The sequence below is a fragment of the Caenorhabditis elegans genome, chromosome I (assembly GCF_000002985.6).
Source record: "Caenorhabditis elegans chromosome I".
NCBI classification, from domain to species: Eukaryota; Metazoa; Nematoda; class Chromadorea; order Rhabditida; family Rhabditidae; genus Caenorhabditis; species Caenorhabditis elegans.
Window position 1 is genome coordinate 13,897,592 of NC_003279.8, and position 20,451 is coordinate 13,918,042.

The 20,451-nt window shown below is 41.6% G+C and overlaps 2 protein-coding genes and 2 non-coding genes across 4 annotated transcripts; 2 read left to right on the forward strand and 2 right to left on the reverse strand.

The window, feature by feature from the left end:
- Nucleotides 1-1,493: 1,493 nt before the first annotated feature.
- On the forward strand, nt 1,494-16,417 carry trp-4 (Ion transport domain-containing protein). Its single transcript, NM_061028.3, has 24 exons — nt 1,494-1,718; nt 4,625-4,767; nt 4,915-5,245; nt 5,417-5,521; nt 7,056-7,388; nt 7,773-8,315; nt 8,670-8,919; nt 8,977-9,207; nt 9,258-9,417; nt 9,995-10,166; nt 10,216-10,530; nt 10,808-11,047; nt 11,169-11,405; nt 11,458-11,628; nt 11,672-11,767; nt 11,970-12,215; nt 12,260-12,866; nt 13,857-13,951; nt 14,005-14,261; nt 14,327-14,677; nt 14,724-14,811; nt 14,856-15,243; nt 15,941-16,054; nt 16,103-16,417. The coding sequence occupies exons 1-24, from the start codon at nt 1,578-1,580 to the stop codon at nt 16,261-16,263; spliced, it is 5,775 nt and encodes a 1,924-aa protein (NP_493429.2). The 5' UTR covers nt 1,494-1,577; the 3' UTR covers nt 16,264-16,417.
- Y71A12B.27 lies at nt 1,578-1,627 on the reverse strand. The gene has a single exon (NR_050707.1). It is a non-coding gene; the product is annotated as an Unclassified non-coding RNA Y71A12B.27 (non-coding RNA).
- Nucleotides 12,118-12,342, reverse strand: Y71A12B.29. The gene has a single exon (NR_050708.1). It is a non-coding gene; the product is annotated as an Unclassified non-coding RNA Y71A12B.29 (non-coding RNA).
- A 1,655-nt stretch (nt 16,418-18,072) lies between the features above and the next one.
- On the forward strand, nt 18,073-20,218 carry clec-111 (C-type lectin domain-containing protein; the record flags this gene model as incomplete). Its single annotated transcript, NM_001368569.1, has 8 exons — nt 18,073-18,177; nt 18,825-18,932; nt 18,977-19,033; nt 19,076-19,210; nt 19,616-19,730; nt 19,783-19,904; nt 19,951-20,102; nt 20,149-20,218. 8 exons carry the CDS (start codon nt 18,073-18,075, stop codon nt 20,216-20,218), a joined length of 864 nt encoding a protein of 287 aa, NP_001355369.1.
- Nucleotides 20,219-20,451: the final 233 nt, after the last annotated feature.

Here is a 20,451-nt window from a genome sequence, read left to right on the forward strand (position 1 = left end):
AACTTTTTTTCTGAAAAGTGGAAAAAATATTTGCAAATAATTGAACTCAGTGAAAAACATATGCCATGAAAGTTTTAGCTCATAACTCTCAAGAAAACCCATAAATTAACCTACAAGAAAAAGTAATTTTTGGAATTTTGCTCAAGATATGTAGATCAAGCAATGTGGTTTTTTGTCCGTGGGAAGAAAAAATGTGCATGATATATGTTTTTTACATTTTTGGATAAGTTACAATAGTTTTTATCAATTTTTGGAAAAAAAATTTTTTTTGAAAATTTGAGTTTTTTTTGCTAGGGTTTTGCTAGGGTCAAGGAATTTTTTTCGGCACTTTCAAAACGTCATAACTTTGCTAAACCTGGACCGGGGCAGCTAAATTTTTTGGAGGGATCATTATTTTCACTCTTTTATCAAAAAAATACTATGTCATGCCAAAGTCCGGGGTTCAGTTTTTCGACTTCCCTTGTAAAATTCAAATTTTTCAGTAAAACATTTTTGCGGAAATTCAAATTTTCTGAGAAATTGTTTAAAAGATAACTTTAGTGTTTTATGCCTTTTTGTGGGCGGATCCCAATTAGGTGCGGAGCCTAACATCCAAATTTTTCAGTAAAATATTTTTGCGAAAATTCGAATTTTCTGAAAAAAGTTTTCTAAATGATAACTTTAGTTTTTTATGTTTTTTTTTTGTGGGCGGAGCCTAAATAGGAGCGGAGCCAAAAATTCTAATTTTTCAGTAAAATAATTTTGGCGGGAAATTCGAATTTTCTGAGAACATTTTTTTAAAAAGATTACTTTAGTGTTTTATGCCTTTTTGTGGGCGGAGCCTAATAAGTCGCCGGAAATTAAAATTTTCTCAAAAAACTAGTTAAAATATATAATTTTAAGAATATTCTTGCTTTAAGTTTTTTTTTGCCGACCTAGAAAAATGTGTCTGTTTGTAGTTTGTAGTCTTTGACGTCACAAGTTGTGTGACGTCACACACCCCACGCCCCTTTTGTGGGGCGGAGTCTGAATAGTTGATACCCCGGGAAATTAAAATGTTCTCTTATAATTTCTTGGCGGGAATTCAAAATTTTGTTTCTAAAAATTTTTGCCGGGAAACTGGAATTTTATGAGAAAAATTTTTTGGCGGGAAGTTCAAATTGTCTCAGAAACATTTTGGCGGATATTCAAATTTAATTTTTTTTTAAATTTTGCCTGGAAATGCAACAGCAATTATTTTTCAAATTTTGGGGAGTTTGAATTTTCGTATATTTTGCAAAATTTTCTCACAGTAATTAAGAATTCTTTGTTTTAAAATTACATCCATCTCCTAGACTACAGTAATCCTACAGTATCCTCACAGTAGATCCTTTTTAAATTTATACCTATTTCCTAAAAAAAATCAATGTTTCCATAGAAACCATTAAAAACTTTTTTACTATAGTATTTCGCAATTCTTTTTTTTTCATTTTTTTAAATCTTTTCCCCCAGCCTCTTCAAAATCTCCAATTTTCAGCAAAATTCCTCGGCTCCTCAAAATAAATCATCATATCTTAATAATACTACTACTATTAATAGCATTATACATTACCCCGGTTATGGATTCGCCACGTGGCGGAATCCTGGGAAGAGCTTTACGAGAAGCATCACAATCGACTAGGCAAGAAAATGATGTTGATATGGATCAGGTACCCGTACGGCAGATGAACAGGGATTACGGTGGATCCAGGAGGACTCAGGTTTGCCTAAGTTTGATATGAAAATAATAAAAAAACAATTTTTTGTTTCTTGAAAAAAAAATTTTTTCGAGCAAAATTTTTTTTCCAAAAAAAAATCTTAGACACTACTAGAAAGTTAAAAGTGTTGAAAACGGGTAAAGCATATATGGAGAATTCAGAAAATCTTGGTTTAACCCGTTAAAAACCATTAGAAAGTGGCAAAAATGGCCAATTTATGGCAAAAATTCACAATTTTGAAACTCCTCTAAAATGGGCAATTTTGCAGTTAGAGGACTAAAATTTGATCTGTAAACACTTAAAAATTTGCCCTTTTTCAGATTATCTAGAGTTTTGAATATTCAAAATCAATTTTTAATCCAAATTCCTGGGGTTTTCGACTAGTTTTTGGGGAGGTTTGTTCGACTGTACCACTTCCCCGTAGAAATTTTAGAAACACAAAGTTCTATGGTATTTTGCACTCACAAGGAGTGAATATTCAAAATTTTTTAATTACTAATATCAATCATGATCACTGAAAATAGTTTTTGGTGAATTTTCAGAGACATCTTGGGTTTGGTTTTTGAGAAATTTTTACCGAAAAGTTTTTACCCAAAATTTTCGATTTTGCACTGAAATTTATGAGATTCTTTGTGTTTTTCAGGGGTGTACTAAGCTTGTATTTTATTACTGAAATTATAGTTAAGAGCATGTTTAGTGAGTTTCAGATGGTTCTGAAGAAAATTCAAATTTTTTTTCGAAAATAAAATTTGAAATTTCTGGTCCAAAATTTTTTATCCAAAAATTTTGCTAAAACATTGTCCTTTTTTAGAATTTGATGGTTTTATACATATTCGAAAAAAACATTTTTTTTTGGCCCAAAACAAAAAAGGACAGTCATTAGATGGCTGAAAAATGAAAATGGGCAAAAATAAAAGTTGTCTAAATTTGTTGAAAACGGGTAATTCATATATGCAGAATTCAGAAAAACTAGGTTTAACCCGTCAAAACCTACGAAAAAGTGGCAAAAATAGCCAATTTATAGCAAAAATTCCCAATTTTGAAACTCCTCTAAACTATTGTCCATAAGAAAAAAAACATTTTACAAAATTTTTGTTAAAAGTCGCTTACTTTGTTAATTAAACTATTGCTCATAAGAAATTACACATAAAAATGTACATTGTTCTCTTAAACTCCTAAAAAATCAGCTGTACTTTTCCTAATTTTCAGTGGAAAATCAAAATTTATTGCAGAACTTCGATCGAATTTTTAGGCGAAATTTTTGTCATTTTTTTTTCAAAAATATTCTCAAAATGTTGTCTTATACTTATTTAGTGAGTTTGAAGAATTCCGAAAAAAAATTTTTTTTTTGGAAATTTGGAATTTTTGGCCAAAATGTTTTTTCCCATCAAATTTGCTGAAACTCAACAATTGTGTTAATCAAACTATTGTCCATAAGAAAATACACATAAAAATGTTCATTGCTCCCTTAAATTCCAAAAAAAATAACCGTAATTTTCGAATTTTTAGTGGAAATTCAAAATTTACAGCAAAAACCCTAAATTTCTAGCTTAAAAATGATGTAGATTTTTTTTATAAAGTTATCAAAAACATGCAGAAAATGTCCTTTTCCAGAAAACATATTTAAATTATTTGAGGGTACCAGGGCTCCAAAGTTGTGTCGGTTTTCGTGAGCAGTACTCATTTTTGCTCCAAAGCTTGAAATCTTCTCTTTTTTTTAGTGTCAAATTCAAATTTTCTGCACTTGCACCAAAACCGATTACTAATCCCCAAAAAACACAATACCTACTCGCTTCCAGAAAAAAGTGCTCAATTTCCTTTTTTCCAGTATCTTTGGGTTCATAAGACCTCCCAAAAGAGTAGTATAAGTACACATGACCACACCAAACATCGTATCTCTTAATATACACATTTTTTGGGTATTGGCAACACATACACAAAAAAAAAGAAAAAAGGTCCGGAAATCTCAGGCCGTGTATTTCTTTGAAAAACGGATACGAGAGCAACCTGGGGGGACAGAGGTACATGAATAATTGCTTCAAGACATAGCTACACACAAAGAATGAGAAGAAGAGAAAGTAGTATATTACTTTAAATGGAACATTAGAGAGGATATTTGGAAATTGTTAGGGGTCGGGAATCCAGAATTGCAGGAAGTTAGGTCACATTACAAAGTACACTAATTATTTCTCATGAAATTAAAAATATTAAATTTGGAATTTCCTTTGATACAGCAACCCACACAATCAGTAATAAAAATTAAAAATTAAAAAAAAAAATTTTGTCGAAAAAAAATTTTTTGATCATTTTTTGAAACAACTTCGAAAGCTTATCTCTCAGTTGTTTGTGGTGTTTTCAAAAAGTTGTCAACTGGTAAAATATGTATTTTTACATTTACTATAACTTTGTAGTTAAAATCTTTTTGATATCTTTGATTTTAACCGAGATATCATGCGCCAAAGTAAGCATAAAAAACATAGTGCATCGACTGGTAATACACCACTTAACTTTATAGGCTCATATCTCAATTGCCGTTGGTTTTATAAGAAAGCTTTCAACTGACAAAACATTTATCATTAAATTTTTGTTAACATTGTAGTTAAAAACTTTTTGATATCTTTAATTTAAACCAAGATACCATTTGCCAAAGAGAAGATATCAAACATGGTGCATCGACCGGAAGCACACTACTTAACTTTATCGGTTCATATCTCAGTTTTCAATTGTTTTATCAATAAATTGGCAATTAACAAAATATGTAAATTTAAATTGTCTACAAACTTGTAATTTACGGTAAATCGATATCTTCAATACTAACCGAGACATAAGACAATTTACTGAAAACTAAAAAAAATGATAGTACCTACGATTTTTGGATTTCTCCTGAAATTCCAATTTCCAATTTCCAGATGAATCCCCACACCTCCCAACCTGGTCCATCTCATGTATCAATTGTAAATGTCCCAGAACGCGGAGGACCCACATCTTCCACATCAACCACACATGAGACAGAGCACACGGCACATAGGACAGAGTCCGGGAGGTTTATCAGGTAAGATTTTTGGTTCTGTGCCTACCTACCGTACCTAGGCGTATTTTTCTTGAAAGTCTTGATATCGAAGGTTTTCATAAAGTCGTCAAAATTCCTTGGACCTAACCGACCTAGCATCAGTTCTAGAAACCCAAAATTCTATCTCAGACGCCGTCGCCAATCTCGAGAGGTTACCACCACAACCACAAGACCCTATGACCCCGCTCCTCCAACCCAGACCCGAACAAGCTCCGGCTCAACAGTAAATGGATGGGGGGAGAATCGACCGAAATCTGCTGATGAGGAGATCAAACGGCGGCGAAGAAGTGGCGGGGGAATCCTGTCTCGCGGGCTTCGAGAAATGAACAAAATGGTGGAAGAGTTGGAGCAAGCAAGTGAAGAGCCAAGTACCAGGAAGGGAATTCTGGGTACTGCGTTAAAGGATATGGAAGGGACCACTTATCAAAAGATTTACAGGAAAAGGGAGGAAACTCCCAAGGTGAGCCCGAATCGTTTTCACTTCCTGACCTTAAACTTCCTGACCGGAAGATGTTGGCGTTCTGTTTTCGAAGAAAAAATTGAGAAATAGTTTTTCCTTGAAGGAATTATCGGACCTATAGGACTGAAACTTTAAGATTTTTCTATCAAAAATTTTTTCCAATTTTTCCAGCGCTCCCGTTCATTTGACGATCAGGAGATGTCGAATCGAGTAGGAATGATCGAGCACTTGCTCCGAGACAAGGATCCTTTGGAGCTTCAGCAGTTGGGATTAACCGTAAGTGCTTTTGAACATGGTGCATCGATTTTTTTGAAAAGGAACTGAAGCCGTGGAAAATCAAATTTTGGTCGTGAGCCCAAGACTGAGCCTAAACCCAAGTAAAAGCTTAAGCCTAAGCCTAGGCCTAAACCTAAGCCTACGCCTAAGCCTAAGCCTAAGCCCAAGCCTAAGCTTAAACCTAAGCCTAACCCAAGCCCAAGCCCAAGCCTAAGCCTAACCCTCTTAAAAAGTTTACAAGAAGGTTTATCCTTGCGCTTGGAGCGCAAAAGAAAAGAAAAAGGACTATTTAGACTTAGGCACATACTAGGATTCCCAACTGGAATAAAATATTGGAAATCCTTATGACACACCGGCGGTATGGCGCGGCTTAAGCCTAAATAGCCACTTTTATCAAAATACATTTGAGCGAGGCGGTTGTAAACTATGCGTTCATTAACAAAACTTATAAAAAGAAGCAAAAAGAGAAACTATATTTAAATTAAAAAATAAATATCATATGTTAACACACCTTAAAATATCCCACCTTAATTTAGAACTTGGTTCATAAATGTGAGAAAAAGAAAAGTGGATTAATCATCGGAATTAAATATCATCAGAGTGATTAAATATCATCAGAGCTAACGCTCGCCACTGACGCCAAGCCTAAACCTGAGCCTAAGTCTAAGCTTAAACCTGAGCCTAAGCCTAAGCCTAAGCCTAAGCCTAAGACTAAGCCTAAGCCTAAGCCTAAGCTTAAACCTAAGCCAAAGCTTAAGCCTACGCCAAAGCCTGAGCCGAAGCCTAAGCCTGAGCTGAAACCTAAGCCTAAGCCTAAGCCCAAGCCCAAGCCTAAATTTTAGCTATATTTTCACCAAAGTACCCCCACAGCACCCTTTACCAAAAGTTTAATGCTTCTCGTCGTCAGTCGTAAATAAATTTCGCGCATTTTTCGCAATTAATCGCCCACATTCGTACTTTTTTATGGGTTGGAGGACACCATGTGCGTCCGCCCCCAATTAGTTGAGAGAAATGTATTATTTTCCCTTCTTTTTCTGTTCTGGTAATACTGAAAATGTCAAGATCGGAAAAATGTCTAACTGTGCGGAAACGGGAAACCCGCTCGACGTCGGTGACACGGGCCGAGTGGTTTACCGGGAAAAAGGTAGGCATTTGATTAGGTTTAGGTTTAGGCTTAGGTTGAGGCTTAGGCTTAGGCTTAGGCTTAGGTTTAGGCTTAGGTTTAGGCTAAGGCCTAGACTTAAGCTTCGGTTTAAGCTTTGGAATAGGCTTAGGCTCAGGCTCAGACTCAGGCTTAGGCTTAGATTTAGGCTTAGGCATATGCTTAGGCTTAAGCTGAGGCTTAGGCTTACTTAGGCAAGACGTGGAAAACTTTTTTCGTGGAAGAACACTGTTTAAAACTACTCAAAGATACCGATTTTTTTAGATGGATGCTGCCAAAAATGCTTTTTAGATTCAGGACTTTTCGTAGGCAACAGGAAGGCGTGTAGGCACGCCTGGAAGCTTACGAAAACTAATTCTACCCACTTTCCAGGACCTCCTCACCACCGACACCATCCCAACTGACCGACCACCCCTCCGCCGATCCTCGACCCATCTCCAAATCGGAAAGAACTCACGGATCATCTTCGTTCCGAAACAACCATCCCGTGATTCAGTCACCCCGCCGGATCGTCTTCTCGGGAAACCTCTGTTTCGAGAGAGTCTCACCTCCCACGCATCGTCTCATGAGGAAATGTCGAGTGAGGACTTGGCAATGGCGGATCCTCAGACGAAGATTTTGTATTTCGCGAAGAGAGATGAGTGGGCGAATGTGGAGTCTGAGATAGAGACTATCAAGCGGAGTGATTTTAGTATGGCTGATAATGTAAGTTTTTTCCGCTGTAACTCGGACAAGTCGGTGAAGTTCGAAATTTTAGGGTTTGACCCAAATTAGGGCTGCTGACTATTAGGGGCTAGTACCTTCAGTGGGGTTGAGCCTTCGCATTGAAAAATGCAGTGCAATAGGCAGATGTTTGGCAGCCGCCGACACTTTCGGGGTTCCGCACGGCACTATACATAGGACCATGGTGGCTAGTGGCGTGAGGCCTGCGGAACCCCGGGGCTGCAAAACAACTACATATAGCACTGCGTTTTTCAATGTGCTGAGCCCCTCGCAGCCGTTTAGCAGCCCTAACCCAAAATTCCCCGAAACTGACTTAGATTTTCACTTTAGATTGTACCCGCCATTTTCTAAAAATTCTCCTTGCAGCACGGCTTCACCGCCTTCCTCCTAGCCGTCAAAGCTGGCAAGGATCAAATCGTAGACAAGATGATCCGAAAAGGTGCTCGAGTGGACTATAGCACTAAAGATGGCCGTAACGCGACTCATATTGCCGCCATGTACTCCGGAGTTGAAACTCTTGAGCTTATCCTCAAGCGATACTCTGAGCTGCTCCGAAAAGGTGCGGGGCCTAAAAAGCAGCTGGCAATCCATGTGGCTTGCGAGAGAAAATCCAAGAAAGCATTTCCAATTGTGAAGCGGATTTTGGAAGATACTGATCAAAGAATGGCAGAGGATGGGGATGGATCCTTGCCGATACACTTGGCATTCAAGTTTGGGAATGTTAATATTGTGGAGCTTCTGCTAAGTGGGCCTTCGGATGAACAAACCAGGAAAGCTGATGGAAACGGGGATACCTTGCTTCATTTGGCCGCTCGGAGTGGGAATATCGAAGCGGTTCGGACAGCGATTGCGGCTGGATGTGATAATGCGAATGTGCAGAATAGGGTGGGAAGGACGCCGCTACATGAGGTAGGTTAAAGGGTGGAAATTGAAACTTTAAGTAGCTCCTGAAGCTGAAATTTTGCTGATGAAGCTGTAAAATTCGAGGCTTGTTCTGATCTAGGCAACATTTAAATGGGTTTTTTAACAGGAAAAATGGCCTAAGTTTAGCTTGCCTCACTGTAACGGGTACACAGAAGGGTTACTGAGCTTACTGTACCCAATACAGTAGATTTGTCAGAAATACAATATGCCGGACTACCGTACCTTTACAGTATCCCTGATACACCTTAACTAGATTCATGCTCCATCAAAGCTTGGTACTACTCCTATCTGAATTTATGCCTCTGCACACATACAGTATCTCTATCTCCAATTTTCCAGGTAGCCGAAGTCGGAGATCAAAATATGCTAAAAATCATGTTCAAACTCCGCGCCGACGCCAACATCCATGATAAGGAGGACAAGACTCCGGTACACGTTGCAGCGGAGCGAGGTGACACTTCGATGGTCGAGTCACTAATTGACAAGTTTGGTGGCTCAATTCGCGCTAGGACCCGTGATGGGTCGACGCTTCTGCATATTGCCGCATGTTCAGGACATACTAGCACCGCATTGGCGTTTTTGAAGAGAGGTAGGTTTACAGGGTCTCAGCACCCCCTCGACTTACATTGTTAATTCTAACTTCCAGGAGTCCCCCTCTTCATGCCCAACAAAAAAGGAGCCCTGGGTCTTCACTCCGCAGCAGCTGCTGGCTTCAACGACGTCGTCAAAATGCTCATTGCTCGGGGTACTAATGTAGATGTCCGTACACGAGACAACTACACCGCTCTCCACGTAGCGGTTCAATCTGGCAAGGCTTCGGTTGTAGAGACCCTGCTGGGAAGTGGTGCAGACATTCATGTGAAGGGCGGGGAACTAGGTATTAAATTAATAAGAGATTAATAAGATTTCATGGAAGATTGGTTTTAGGACAAACTGCACTGCACATTGCGGCAAGCTTGAATGGAGCCGAGAGTCGGGATTGTGCGATGATGTTGCTGAAAAGTGGAGGGCAGCCGGATGTTGCACAAATGGATGGGGAGACTTGTCTGCATATTGCTGCCAGGAGTGGGAATAAGGATATCATGAGGTAAGTAGGTGATCTTGACTAATCAGTGCTTAGCCACGCCGACTTTAGAGCCAATCAGCACACGGCCCTGCAAAGTGTATATCAGTGTAAACGCGCTCAACTGATAATTGCAGTTTAGCCACGTTTAGGCGCGTTTTGAGGAAAAAAGCTTTGGTCCAAAAAATTTTGAAAAAAACGCTACTAAACGTCCAGGTATACGGTAGACAAATTGCGTACAGGTGCCACTTCTCATGCCGTGCAGAATTTTTCAGCTAGCGCGCAACTGCTGTGGGACCCAAAAATTTTGAGATTATTGTGCACTTGGTCCTGGAGCCCGTGAACTGCGTGCTCAAAATTTAGGATTTCTAAGCATTGCATACAAGCCTCTTTGAAAATTGAGAAACTCTGAATTTCTGTGCCAATTCTGGATTCAGCGCCCCAGTTTATCACAATTTTTGAAATTTTTGAAATTTCTAAGCACTTATAAAAACAGGGTACCTTGAAATTTGGTAAATTGACAGTACGAAAACGGGAAAAAGTTCGAGAAATCTATTTTCTGTCGGATCCTGTAAAAGCCCAAGAACCTCCTTTTTTCCAGGCTCCTGCTTGACGAGAACGCCGACTCGAAAATAAGCTCAAAGATCGGAGAGACACCCCTCCAGGTGGCCGCCAAGTCATGCAATTTTGAAGCAGCATCAATGATTTTGAAGCACCTTTCGGAAGTTCTGACCCAAGAACAGCTTAAGGAACATGTCAATCATAGAACCAATGTGAGCTTCTTTCTCTGGATCTCAGGAAGCTTCAAGTTAAATTTTTCAGGACGGCTTCACAGCTCTTCACTACGCCGCTGAAATCGAGCAGCGCCAGTTACACTTTCCAGGAGAAGATGCCAAGCTAGTAAATCTTCTGATCGACTACGGTGGAATGGTAGAAATGCCATCACTCAATGCAAATGAGACGGCGATGCATATGGCGGCAAGATCCGGAAATCAAGCTGTACTCCTGGCGATGGTCAATAAGATCGGAGCCGGTGCGGTGCAAATCGTGCAGAACAAGCAGAGCAAGAACGGATGGTCACCGCTGTTGGAAGCATGTGCCAGAGGGCATTCTGGAGTGGCGAATATTTTGTTGAAGGTACTGGTTTTGTGTGTAGGACCAGGACCAGGACCAGGACCAAGGTTACAGGGCCGAGGTTACTGGACCAGGACCAGGGCCAGGGTTACAGTACCATGGTTACAGTACCAAGGTTACTGGGCCAGGACCAGGACCAGGACCAGGGCCAGGGCTACAGGACCAGGGTTACAGGACCAGGGTTACTGGGCGAGGACCAGGACCAGGACCAAGGTTACTGTGCCAAGGCTACTGGGGGACCACTGATTTCTCACAAACCGGATACCTCATACTTTTTCAGCACCACGCCCGTATTGATGTATTCGATGAAATGGGCCGTACTGCTCTGCACCTGGCAGCTTTCAATGGGCATCTCTCCCTGGTTCACCTTCTTCTGCAGCACAAAGCATTCGTGAACAGTAAATCGAAAACCGGAGAGGCACCGCTCCACTTAGCAGCTCAGCATGGTCATGTGAAGGTGGTGAATGTCCTGGTGCAGGATCATGGTGCAGCGCTGGAGGCAATTACGCTGGATAATCAGGTAAGATAGTATCCAAGCTAGAGGTAATCTACTGCCCAGACAGGGTTCTGCGTAGTTTCTAATACGGGGTTCGAGCAAATTTGTCGGCAAGCTCCTGATTAGAAACACAAATAATTTCCAGACAGCCCTCCACTTTGCCGCAAAATTCGGTCAGCTAGCTGTGAGTCAAACCCTTCTGGCTCTCGGAGCAAACCCCAATGCACGTGACGACAAGGGTCAAACCCCTCTCCATCTGGCAGCTGAGAATGACTTCCCCGACGTTGTGAAGCTCTTCCTGAAAATGAGAAATAACAACCGGAGTGTGTTGACCGCAATTGATCATAATGGATTCACCTGCGCACATATTGCTGCGATGAAGGTAGGGGTGGAAGCTTCAGCTTTTGATTGCAACTAAAATAATATTGTTCCAGGGTTCCCTAGCCGTGGTCCGTGAGCTTATGATGATCGACAAGCCTATGGTAATCCAGGCAAAGACCAAAACACTGGAAGCCACTACACTTCATATGGCAGCTGCGGGAGGTCACGCGAACATTGTGAAGATTCTGCTGGAGAATGGAGCAAACGCGGAAGATGAGAATTCGGTAGGGGTTCTTTTACCGATTTTTAGGCAGAATTGATTTTCAGCACGGAATGACTGCTCTCCACCTTGGCGCCAAAAACGGATTCATATCGATTTTGGAGGCATTCGATAAGATCCTATGGAAACGGTGTTCGAGAAAGGTAAGGCTGTCAAAAATAACATTTTCCAATACGTGGCAGTACAGTTCATGCATAAAGGTCTGATCTGCAAAGTGGAATAAGTCCTGTCAAATTTGAAGCCGTGGCCTATACTTTGGTAGCACAATTTTTCACAGCTAGCCTTAAATTTTATGAATTTTGTACTGAAAAAAAACTCGATTCCCCCTGAACCTAGCATTTCCAGACCGGTCTCAACGCTCTCCACATCGCTGCGTTCTACGGAAATTCGGATTTCGTCAATGAAATGCTCAAGCACGTACAAGCAACAGTCCGTTCCGAGCCGCCCATCTACAATCACCATGTCAATAAGGAATTCTCAACTGAATACGGCTTCACACCTCTCCATTTAGCCGCTCAAAGTGGACACGACAGTCTTGTGCGGATGCTTCTGAATCAGGGAGTGCAAGTTGACGCGACCAGTACTACAATGGTAACTTGAAATTTTCAGTGACCCCGTTTAAAATTCCGTTTCAGAACGTGATCCCCCTCCATCTGGCTGCCCAGCAAGGCCACATCGCAGTGGTAGGAATGCTCCTGTCCAGATCTACTCAGCAGCAGCACGCCAAGGATTGGAGAGGCAGGACCCCGCTCCACCTAGCCGCTCAGAATGGCCACTACGAGATGGTCTCACTTCTCATTGCTCAGGGATCTAACATCAATGTCATGGATCAGAATGGCTGGACTGGTCTTCACTTTGCCACTCGTGCCGGGCACCTGAGTGTCGTCAAGCTGTTCATCGATAGTTCAGCGGATCCATTGGCGGAGACCAAGGAGGGCAAAGTTCCATTGTGCTTTGCTGCAGCTCATAATCATATAGAATGTCTTCGATTCCTCCTGAAACAGAAGCATGACACACATCAATTGATGGAAGATCGGAAGTTCATATTCGACTTGATGGTTTGTGGTAAAACCAATGACAATGAGCCTCTACAAGAGTTTATTCTTCAATCACCTGCTCCAATTGAGACGGCAGTCAAGTTGTCCGCGTTGTACAGAGATATGTCGGAGAAGGAGAAGGAGAGGGCGAAGGATCTGTTGAATGTGGCAGTGTTCAGTGAGAATATGGCTGTGGAGTTGTTAGGTAGGTAATGAAAAACGAAGAAAATGGCCCCCTGGACCAGGAACATGCCCTGGGCCAAGGCCCAGGGGAGGTCCAAAATTACCGGACCAATGCTGCCGGACCAGGAGCGGGAACATGACTAACGGGGCTAGCGGACCAAGGTTACAGGACCAGGGTTACTGGACTATGGTTACTAGACCAAAGTTACTGGACCAAGACCAAGGTTACTGAACCAAGGTTTCGGGATCAGGGCTACTGGACCAAAGCTACTAGGCCATAGTTGCAGGGCCACCGTACTGGACCAAGGTTACTGGGCCAGGATCAGGATTACCGGGCCAAGGTCACTAGGTAAGACCAGGATTATCGGGTCAAGGTTACTGGACCTGAACCAGGACCACGACCAAAGTTACTGGACCAAGGTATCAGAACCAAGGCTGTCGGACCAAGGTCTTTGGGCCAAGGATACAGGGCCGAAGTTACAAGACCAAGGTTACAGAACCAAGGTTGTTAGGTCAAGACCAAGGTTGCTAGACCAGGGTTACCGGACCAGGGTGTCCGGGCCAGGACCAACACCATGACCAGGACCAGAGTTACCGAGCCAGGGCTTCCGGACCAAAGTTACTGTACCAAGGTTACCGGTCCAAGGTTACTGGGTTTAAGGTTACACGACCAAGGTACCAGAACCAAAACTGCCGGACCAAGGTTTCGGGACCAAGACCAGAACCAGGACCAAGGGCACAGGACCAGTACCTGGACCAAGGCTACCGGGCCAGGGTTTCCAAACCAGGACAAGGACTAGGGTTTCCCAACCAAGGATACAGGAACAGGGTCAGGACCACAGGACCAAGGTTTTAGGTTACTAGGCCAAGATTTCAGGACCAAGGTTTACAGGATTAAGGTTACTGGACCAAGGTTATTGGACCAAAGTTACCGGCCAAGGCTACAGGTCCACTTAGCTATTTAATCTTTTCAGAAAATGACTTACAATTTACTAGTCCTAGATTATTTCAGGGATCACCGCCACCGAATACAATGCCGCTCTTCTCCTGAAGGCTAAGGACAATCGAGGCCGGCCCCTACTAGATGTTCTCATTGAAAATGAGCAGGTAACACTCCAAGCTTAACCTAACCAGTCAACCCTCAACGACCCCGTTTCCAGAAAGAAGTAGTCTCCTACGCGTCTGTCCAACGCTACCTGACAGAAGTATGGACTGCCCGTGTCGACTGGTCATTCGGAAAGTTTGTCGCATTCTCCCTCTTCGTGCTAATATGCCCCCCGGCATGGTTCTACTTCTCACTTCCACTGGATAGTCGGATCGGAAGAGCTCCGATTATTAAATTTGTGTGCCATATCGTGTCTCATGTCTATTTTACGATACTGCTGACAATTGTGGTGTTGAATATTACACATAAGATGTAAGTTATTTTTTTAAATTTTATTTAGGGGATATCAGATAGACCTGCAAAATCTCAATTTCCAGGTACGAAGTAACTTCGGTGGTTCCAAACCCTGTGGAATGGCTCCTGTTGCTCTGGCTCTCTGGAAATCTGGTCTCCGAACTCTCCACTGTCGGTGGAGGATCTGGCCTAGGAATCGTAAAGGTCCTAATCCTAGTCCTTTCCGCGATGGCGATAGCCGTCCATGTCCTAGCCTTCCTGCTCCCGGCAGTATTCCTAACCCACCTGGATAACGATGAAAAGCTACATTTCGCCCGGACAATGCTTTATTTGAAAAATCAACTTTTCGCCTTTGCCCTGCTATTTGCTTTTGTAGAGTACCTGGATTTCCTGACAGTGCATCATTTGTTCGGTCCCTGGGCGATCATTATTCGGTGAGTACTTGGCTTGAGCTGACCCCTTAGAAGAAGAAGCTTTCAGAGATCTAATGTATGATTTGGCCCGTTTCCTTGTGATCCTGATGTTGTTCGTGGCGGGCTTCACACTCCACGTGACGAGTATCTTCCAGGTAGGTTAGGCAAGAAAAACGAGCCTTGAAAGAGATTTTTTCAGCCTGCCTACCAGCCTGTCGACGAGGACAGCGCCGAGCTGATGCGTCTGGCCTCCCCGTCTCAAACCCTCGAAATGCTCTTCTTCTCGCTCTTCGGACTCGTCGAGCCCGATTCAATGCCCCCGCTCCATCTAGTTCCAGATTTTGCAAAAATCATCTTAAAACTTCTATTCGGAATCTACATGATGGTCACCTTGATTGTGCTGATCAACTTGCTGATTGCTATGATGTCTGACACCTACCAACGAATTCAGGCACAGTCGGATAAGGAATGGAAGTTCGGAAGAGCTATTCTGATCAGACAGATGAATAAGAAAAGCGCCACGCCGTCGCCGATAAATATGTTAACAAAGTTGATAATTGTGCTGAGGGTAGCCTGGCGGAATCGGTGTAAGTTTTTGATACTTAGGCTTGGACTTAGACTTAGGCTTGTTCTTTGGCCTTAGGCTTAGGCTTAGGATTTAAGCTCAGGCTCAGGCTTAGGCATAGGCTTTGGCCTTATGCTTCGGCCTTAGGTTTTGGCTTTTGGCTTTTGGCTTTTGACTTTTATTTCAGTGTCAGTTTTAGGCATTGGCGTAGGATTAGTCTTAGGCTTGGCGTCAGTGGCGAGCGTTAGCTAGGCTTATTAGGCTTAGGCTTTGGCTTAGGTTTAGGCTTACAAGGAAATGTTTTTAGTTTACCGTCAGACTTTAAAACGAGACATGTGTCATTTGAAAGTGTTCCATAAGGATATGTCACTGCAAAATTTTAAGCGGCAAAGCTCCACTCTCAACCCCTCTAGCATCGTTCTGAAACTGTTCCAGTGCATTTTTTCACTACTTTGGAGGCCTGTAGAATTGCTCCAAAAAATTTTTTTTGCAAATTTTCAATGTTTTTCAGAACGTTTAAAAGTAGGAGAACAATCTTGGAGATTTTTGAAAATTTTTAATTTTTTTTAACCTGAAAATTCTTGGACCTAGTGGAGTGAACAAATTTTCAGATATTTTTCAAAAAAATTTCCCAGGCTTATGCTTCGGCCTAGGCTTAGGCTTAAGTTCAGGCTTAGGCTTAGACCCAAGTTCTCAAGATCCAAAATTCGAATTTCCAGTGAGATGCATGACCCGAAAAGCCCAAGACGATCTTCGCTTCGAGGAGAACATCGACGCGTTCTCCATGGGTGGCGGCCAGCAGGGAAGGCAAAGTCCGACCAATGAAGGAAGAGGTTAGTCACCCCAACTTTTTACGGCTTAGAATCATGAATCTGTTCCAGAAGGCCAGCAAGAGCTTGGTAACTCGGCTGACTGGAACATCGAGACAGTCATCGACTGGAGGAAGATTGTTTCAATGTACTATCAGGCGAATGGGAAGCTTACAGACGGGCGAACCAAAGAGGATGTGGATTTGGCAATGGCAGTACCTACTAGTTTTTAGCATAACCCCTTAATTTCTTTCAAATGTTTAATCACACCGGTGACGTTATTATGTTTTACGGTTTTTCTTTCTTTTTTTTTACTTTCTGTCCCCATATTTGTCTTTCTGTTATGTTTTTAAAGGGGTATTGTTGAATAAAACTTTATAGTTTATAGTTCTGGTTTGTCGGCCCACGTGGTGTCAAAGTGCCCCATTTTGATTTGATCTCCGAAAAATGCGGGAGAAGAGACGCAGACTTTTCAACTGATTTTGACGTCACATTTTCCTGGAGGAAAAAAATTACCGTATTTTTTGTAGATCAAACCGCAAGGGCCTGACACCACGTGTCGGCCTATAGACTACACTTGGCTCAGATTGTGCAAGACAAAATCACATGGTTCTGGCCTTTCAATCGTCCGCCGGAAAACGCGTGGGAAAATTGTGTACTCCACACGGACAAATACATCAGTTTTACAAATAAACTCCAGCCGCAACGCGCCGAAAATCTACCTCAGATATGGCCGAGCCAAAATTGCCTAGTTTGGCAATCTCTTCCATTTCAATTTACAGTGCATTTTTTTTTCACTTCTACGACTTTAAAGGGAGGCGCATTTATGTGGCATGGTCTTGCCGCGCGCTTGTGTAAAATTCGCGTAGATCACATGTAGATCACAAAATATTTATCTCATACTTTGTATTTCTGTTGCTTTTTCACAAATTAATTTGTGATCTACGCGTGGTCTCTGCGAATTTTACACAGAAACTGCTAAAAATGATGACTAAGCGCGCGGCAAGACCATGCCACATAAATGCTACTCCCTTTAAAGGTGGAGTAGCGCCAGTGGGGAAATTGCTTTAAAACATGCCTATGGTACCACAATGACCAAATATCATAGTAAAAAATTTTTTAAAAATTTTCTAAATTTTATATGATTTTTTGAAAATTGAAAAAATCTCGAATTGCATCAAATTCCTATTTGAATTACCGCCAATAGTTCGATGTTCGATGGAGCGCGCTTGCATTATTTTAACTTTTATTTATTAATTTTTCTTATTTCTGATTGATTTTTCATGTTTTTTTGAGTAATTTTACTGGAAATTTAATGAAAAATTCAAGATAAATGTAAATTTTTTATTAAAAAGCGGGCGCTAAAGCCTAAATCTTCTTTTATTTCAGGCTCAACGTCGTTGAAAAACGTTCTTTCTCTGTTTTCAATTGTTTTTAGTGAACAATCTACATTTATCTTGAATTTTTCATTAAATTTCCAGTAAAATTACTCAAAAAAACATGAAAAATCAATCAGAAATAAGAAAAATTAATAAATAAAAGTTAAAATAATGCAAGCGCGCTCCATCGAACATCGAACTATTGGCGGTAATTCAAATAGGAATTTGATGCAATTCGAGATTTTTTCAATTTTCAAAAAATCATATAAAATTTAGAAAATTTTTAAAAATTTTTTTACTATGATATTTGGTCATTGTGGTACCATAGGCATGTTTTAAAGCAATTTCCCTACCTTTAAATTCGTAGAAGTGGAAAAAAAGCACTGTATGAGGGAAGCCAGAAATCCGCGAAAATCCTCTGCGCACCTTCTTGATCTTCAGCCTAAAACATCAGGTTCACTAGACAGAGCATGTTCCTTATTACACTGCCATAGTGACATATATCCCTCCCGAAAAAATGTGTTTATTCCCGAAAAAGACACATTTCATATGAATTCATGCCATGCTCCTCTATTGGCTCCTATTAATACTCAGGTGTCTAGTGAGTTAGAACCAAAAAGTTACGCGACAGGTAAATACTTCCAGAGTGCGGACCCTTTTAAAATGGTAGTGTTTTATGGGCAACCAGTGGATTATTCACAAGTATCGATGAAGTCGTATAGCTTATCCACGTGTATAGCATATTGTTACAACATGGACACTTGTGTGGTGAGTTTCAGAGCAGTTGCTGGTGCAAACGCGCTCCATCGAACAAACGTGTATAACTTGGCCGGAAAGTACAAAATCGAAAATTCATCAACAAAAAGATAGATAATTTCATCGCGGCCATGTTTTTTATATGCATCGCAAAATCGATTTTGTGATGGTTTTCGAGATAGTAGCCAATATAGGTTTCTAGACTGAGTATCATGAACCAACCCATCTAGTTTCTGTTCTACCGTGGGCCTTCCTCATTGAATTTTTTGCGCTCCATTGGCAATCGCCTGCCGGACAACGCGTGGGAAAGTCGTGTACTCCACACGGACAAATACATTTAGTTTTACAACTAAAACCGAGCTGCGACGCGACACGTGAATCTACCCCAGATATGGCCGAGCCAAAATGGCCTAGTTCGGCCAGAACTCTTACATTTCAATGTATGACACGGAAGCTAGAAATCCGTGTCAGAAGTCTATAAATGGGCCATGTGACGAGCCTATAAGCTTGAAAAACACAATTATAAAATCCGGTTGATGTAAGGCTTTTAAGATGTTCTAGCTGATGTGGGGTCCTCCATAGCAGTTGGGCGACCTATACATTATGTCATGAACTATCTGGAAACAGTGAGTTTCATGGGTTTAACGTTCCAATTCCAGGCTGTCTACACCCCCGATTCCAGCGAAGTTTGCATAGTCTTTGAGTTTGGTCAAATCTCAACATTACAGCAACTTGAAGCAAGTTCCGGGAAGGTTATGGGTGTCAAGGTAGGACCTACTTCAACTTATTCTATAGATATGGCAAGCTTCAGATGCTATCCGCCAACTCCACCAACTGCTCAACAACTTCCGATGGGAATTCCATGGTGGTATGTACTTTTACAGGAGGTTTCTTTAGAAAAAGCTTTCAGACAGGCTACCAGCTCAATAATACTTTCTATCCATACAGTATCAGCGACACTTGGACCTTCACCTCGGGCTCTAGTGTATCATGCCAGGCAAACTTTACAATGTTTGTGAGACCGCTTGGGTCGTGGTGTATTGGGGTTAGTTTTGTTCAATCTCAGCTGTGGATGTTCCAGCTAACCTAGGCTAGGACTCTAGGGAACGATCAGAAGTAATGCCAAATGATACCTATGGTAGACAACTGCTGTTCGGCAAATTGTTGGTTTGCCGATTTGCCGGATATCAATTTGCCGGAAGTTTTTAGAGGGATTTTTTATAAGACGGAAACACTTAAAACTGTGCCTTTTTGAAATTTTTTTTCCCGTTTTTTAAAAAAGATATTTGCCGATTGAAATTAAAATTCTGAAATTTCCAAAAAAAAGTTCTAAATCAAAATTTGCCGAAAATGTTCCGGGGCCTATAGCTCCGAATTTCTTGGAGCAAACTCTTGCTGAGTTTACGAAGATCGTGCTACTAACCTCCTAACCTACAACTTCCTGCTTCAGATCATCCCCACCACCACATGCCTCACCCAGCAGGACAGTGCTACCCAGTGCAAGAGCTTATACGGTGGGGTGCTGAGTGGCCTGCAAACTTTGGCGGAACGAGATTTTGTTGCTGGTAGGTGGCCTAGCGTCAATTTCTTTAATTCCGGCTAAACCCCCGTATTTAGCTACCGCTCAGCCTTGGCTCGGTCTTCAGAGCAACTTCACCACCTACGGTGTTTGGATCAATGGGGCCCGTAAGACTTCTTGTATGGAAACTGTGAAAAGTGTAGATTGTAACGGGACAAATGTAATCCTGGATTACACAGTAACTAGTATAAGATTAAACTTCCCAGGAATTCGCCTATTCTGACCCCTTACTAACCGCCTACGACGGGTACACATGGGCCGCTAATCAACCAAGTGGCGTAGATTATGTACCATCTAGTTCAAATTGCCTGAACCTTTACTTTACAGAAACTACGATTCTTGGAATCGATGATTACATGTGAGTTTAGGGTATAGGGTGGAAAAAAACTAAAAAGGGTTTGCAGGTGCAACGTGGCATCGCTGAGAGGTGAACTGTGCTACAAGGGATATGCATGTGGAATTGAACCATCTTAGATTTAAGCTTGTTGTCTAATTTACGTAAAGGAACATCTATTTATTTTTTGTCCAGGCCAGCACTTAGTTATCTAGCTCATAAGGCCGAACTATGGGCCGCCAGGGATTAAAACTGCACAGGGAGACTCATAAAAATAGCGACTTACCTCAGTTGTTGATGACTTATAGACGAGAACATTAGGAATATTAGGCCGCTCAGTGGCAAAGGAGTTCATAGAATTACTCTCCCTCAC

Coding starts and splice junctions, on each gene's coding strand:
- trp-4 (NM_061028.3), top strand. CDS start 1,578: ATGGATTCGCCACGTGGCGGAATCCTGGGAAGAGCTTTACGAGAAGCA. Junction 8,316..8,669: donor GAAGGACGCCGCTACATGAG/GTAGGTTAAAGG, acceptor CCAATTTTCCAG/GTAGCCGAAGTCGGAGATCA. Junction 14,812..14,855: donor ACGTGACGAGTATCTTCCAG/GTAGGTTAGGCA, acceptor AGATTTTTTCAG/CCTGCCTACCAGCCTGTCGA.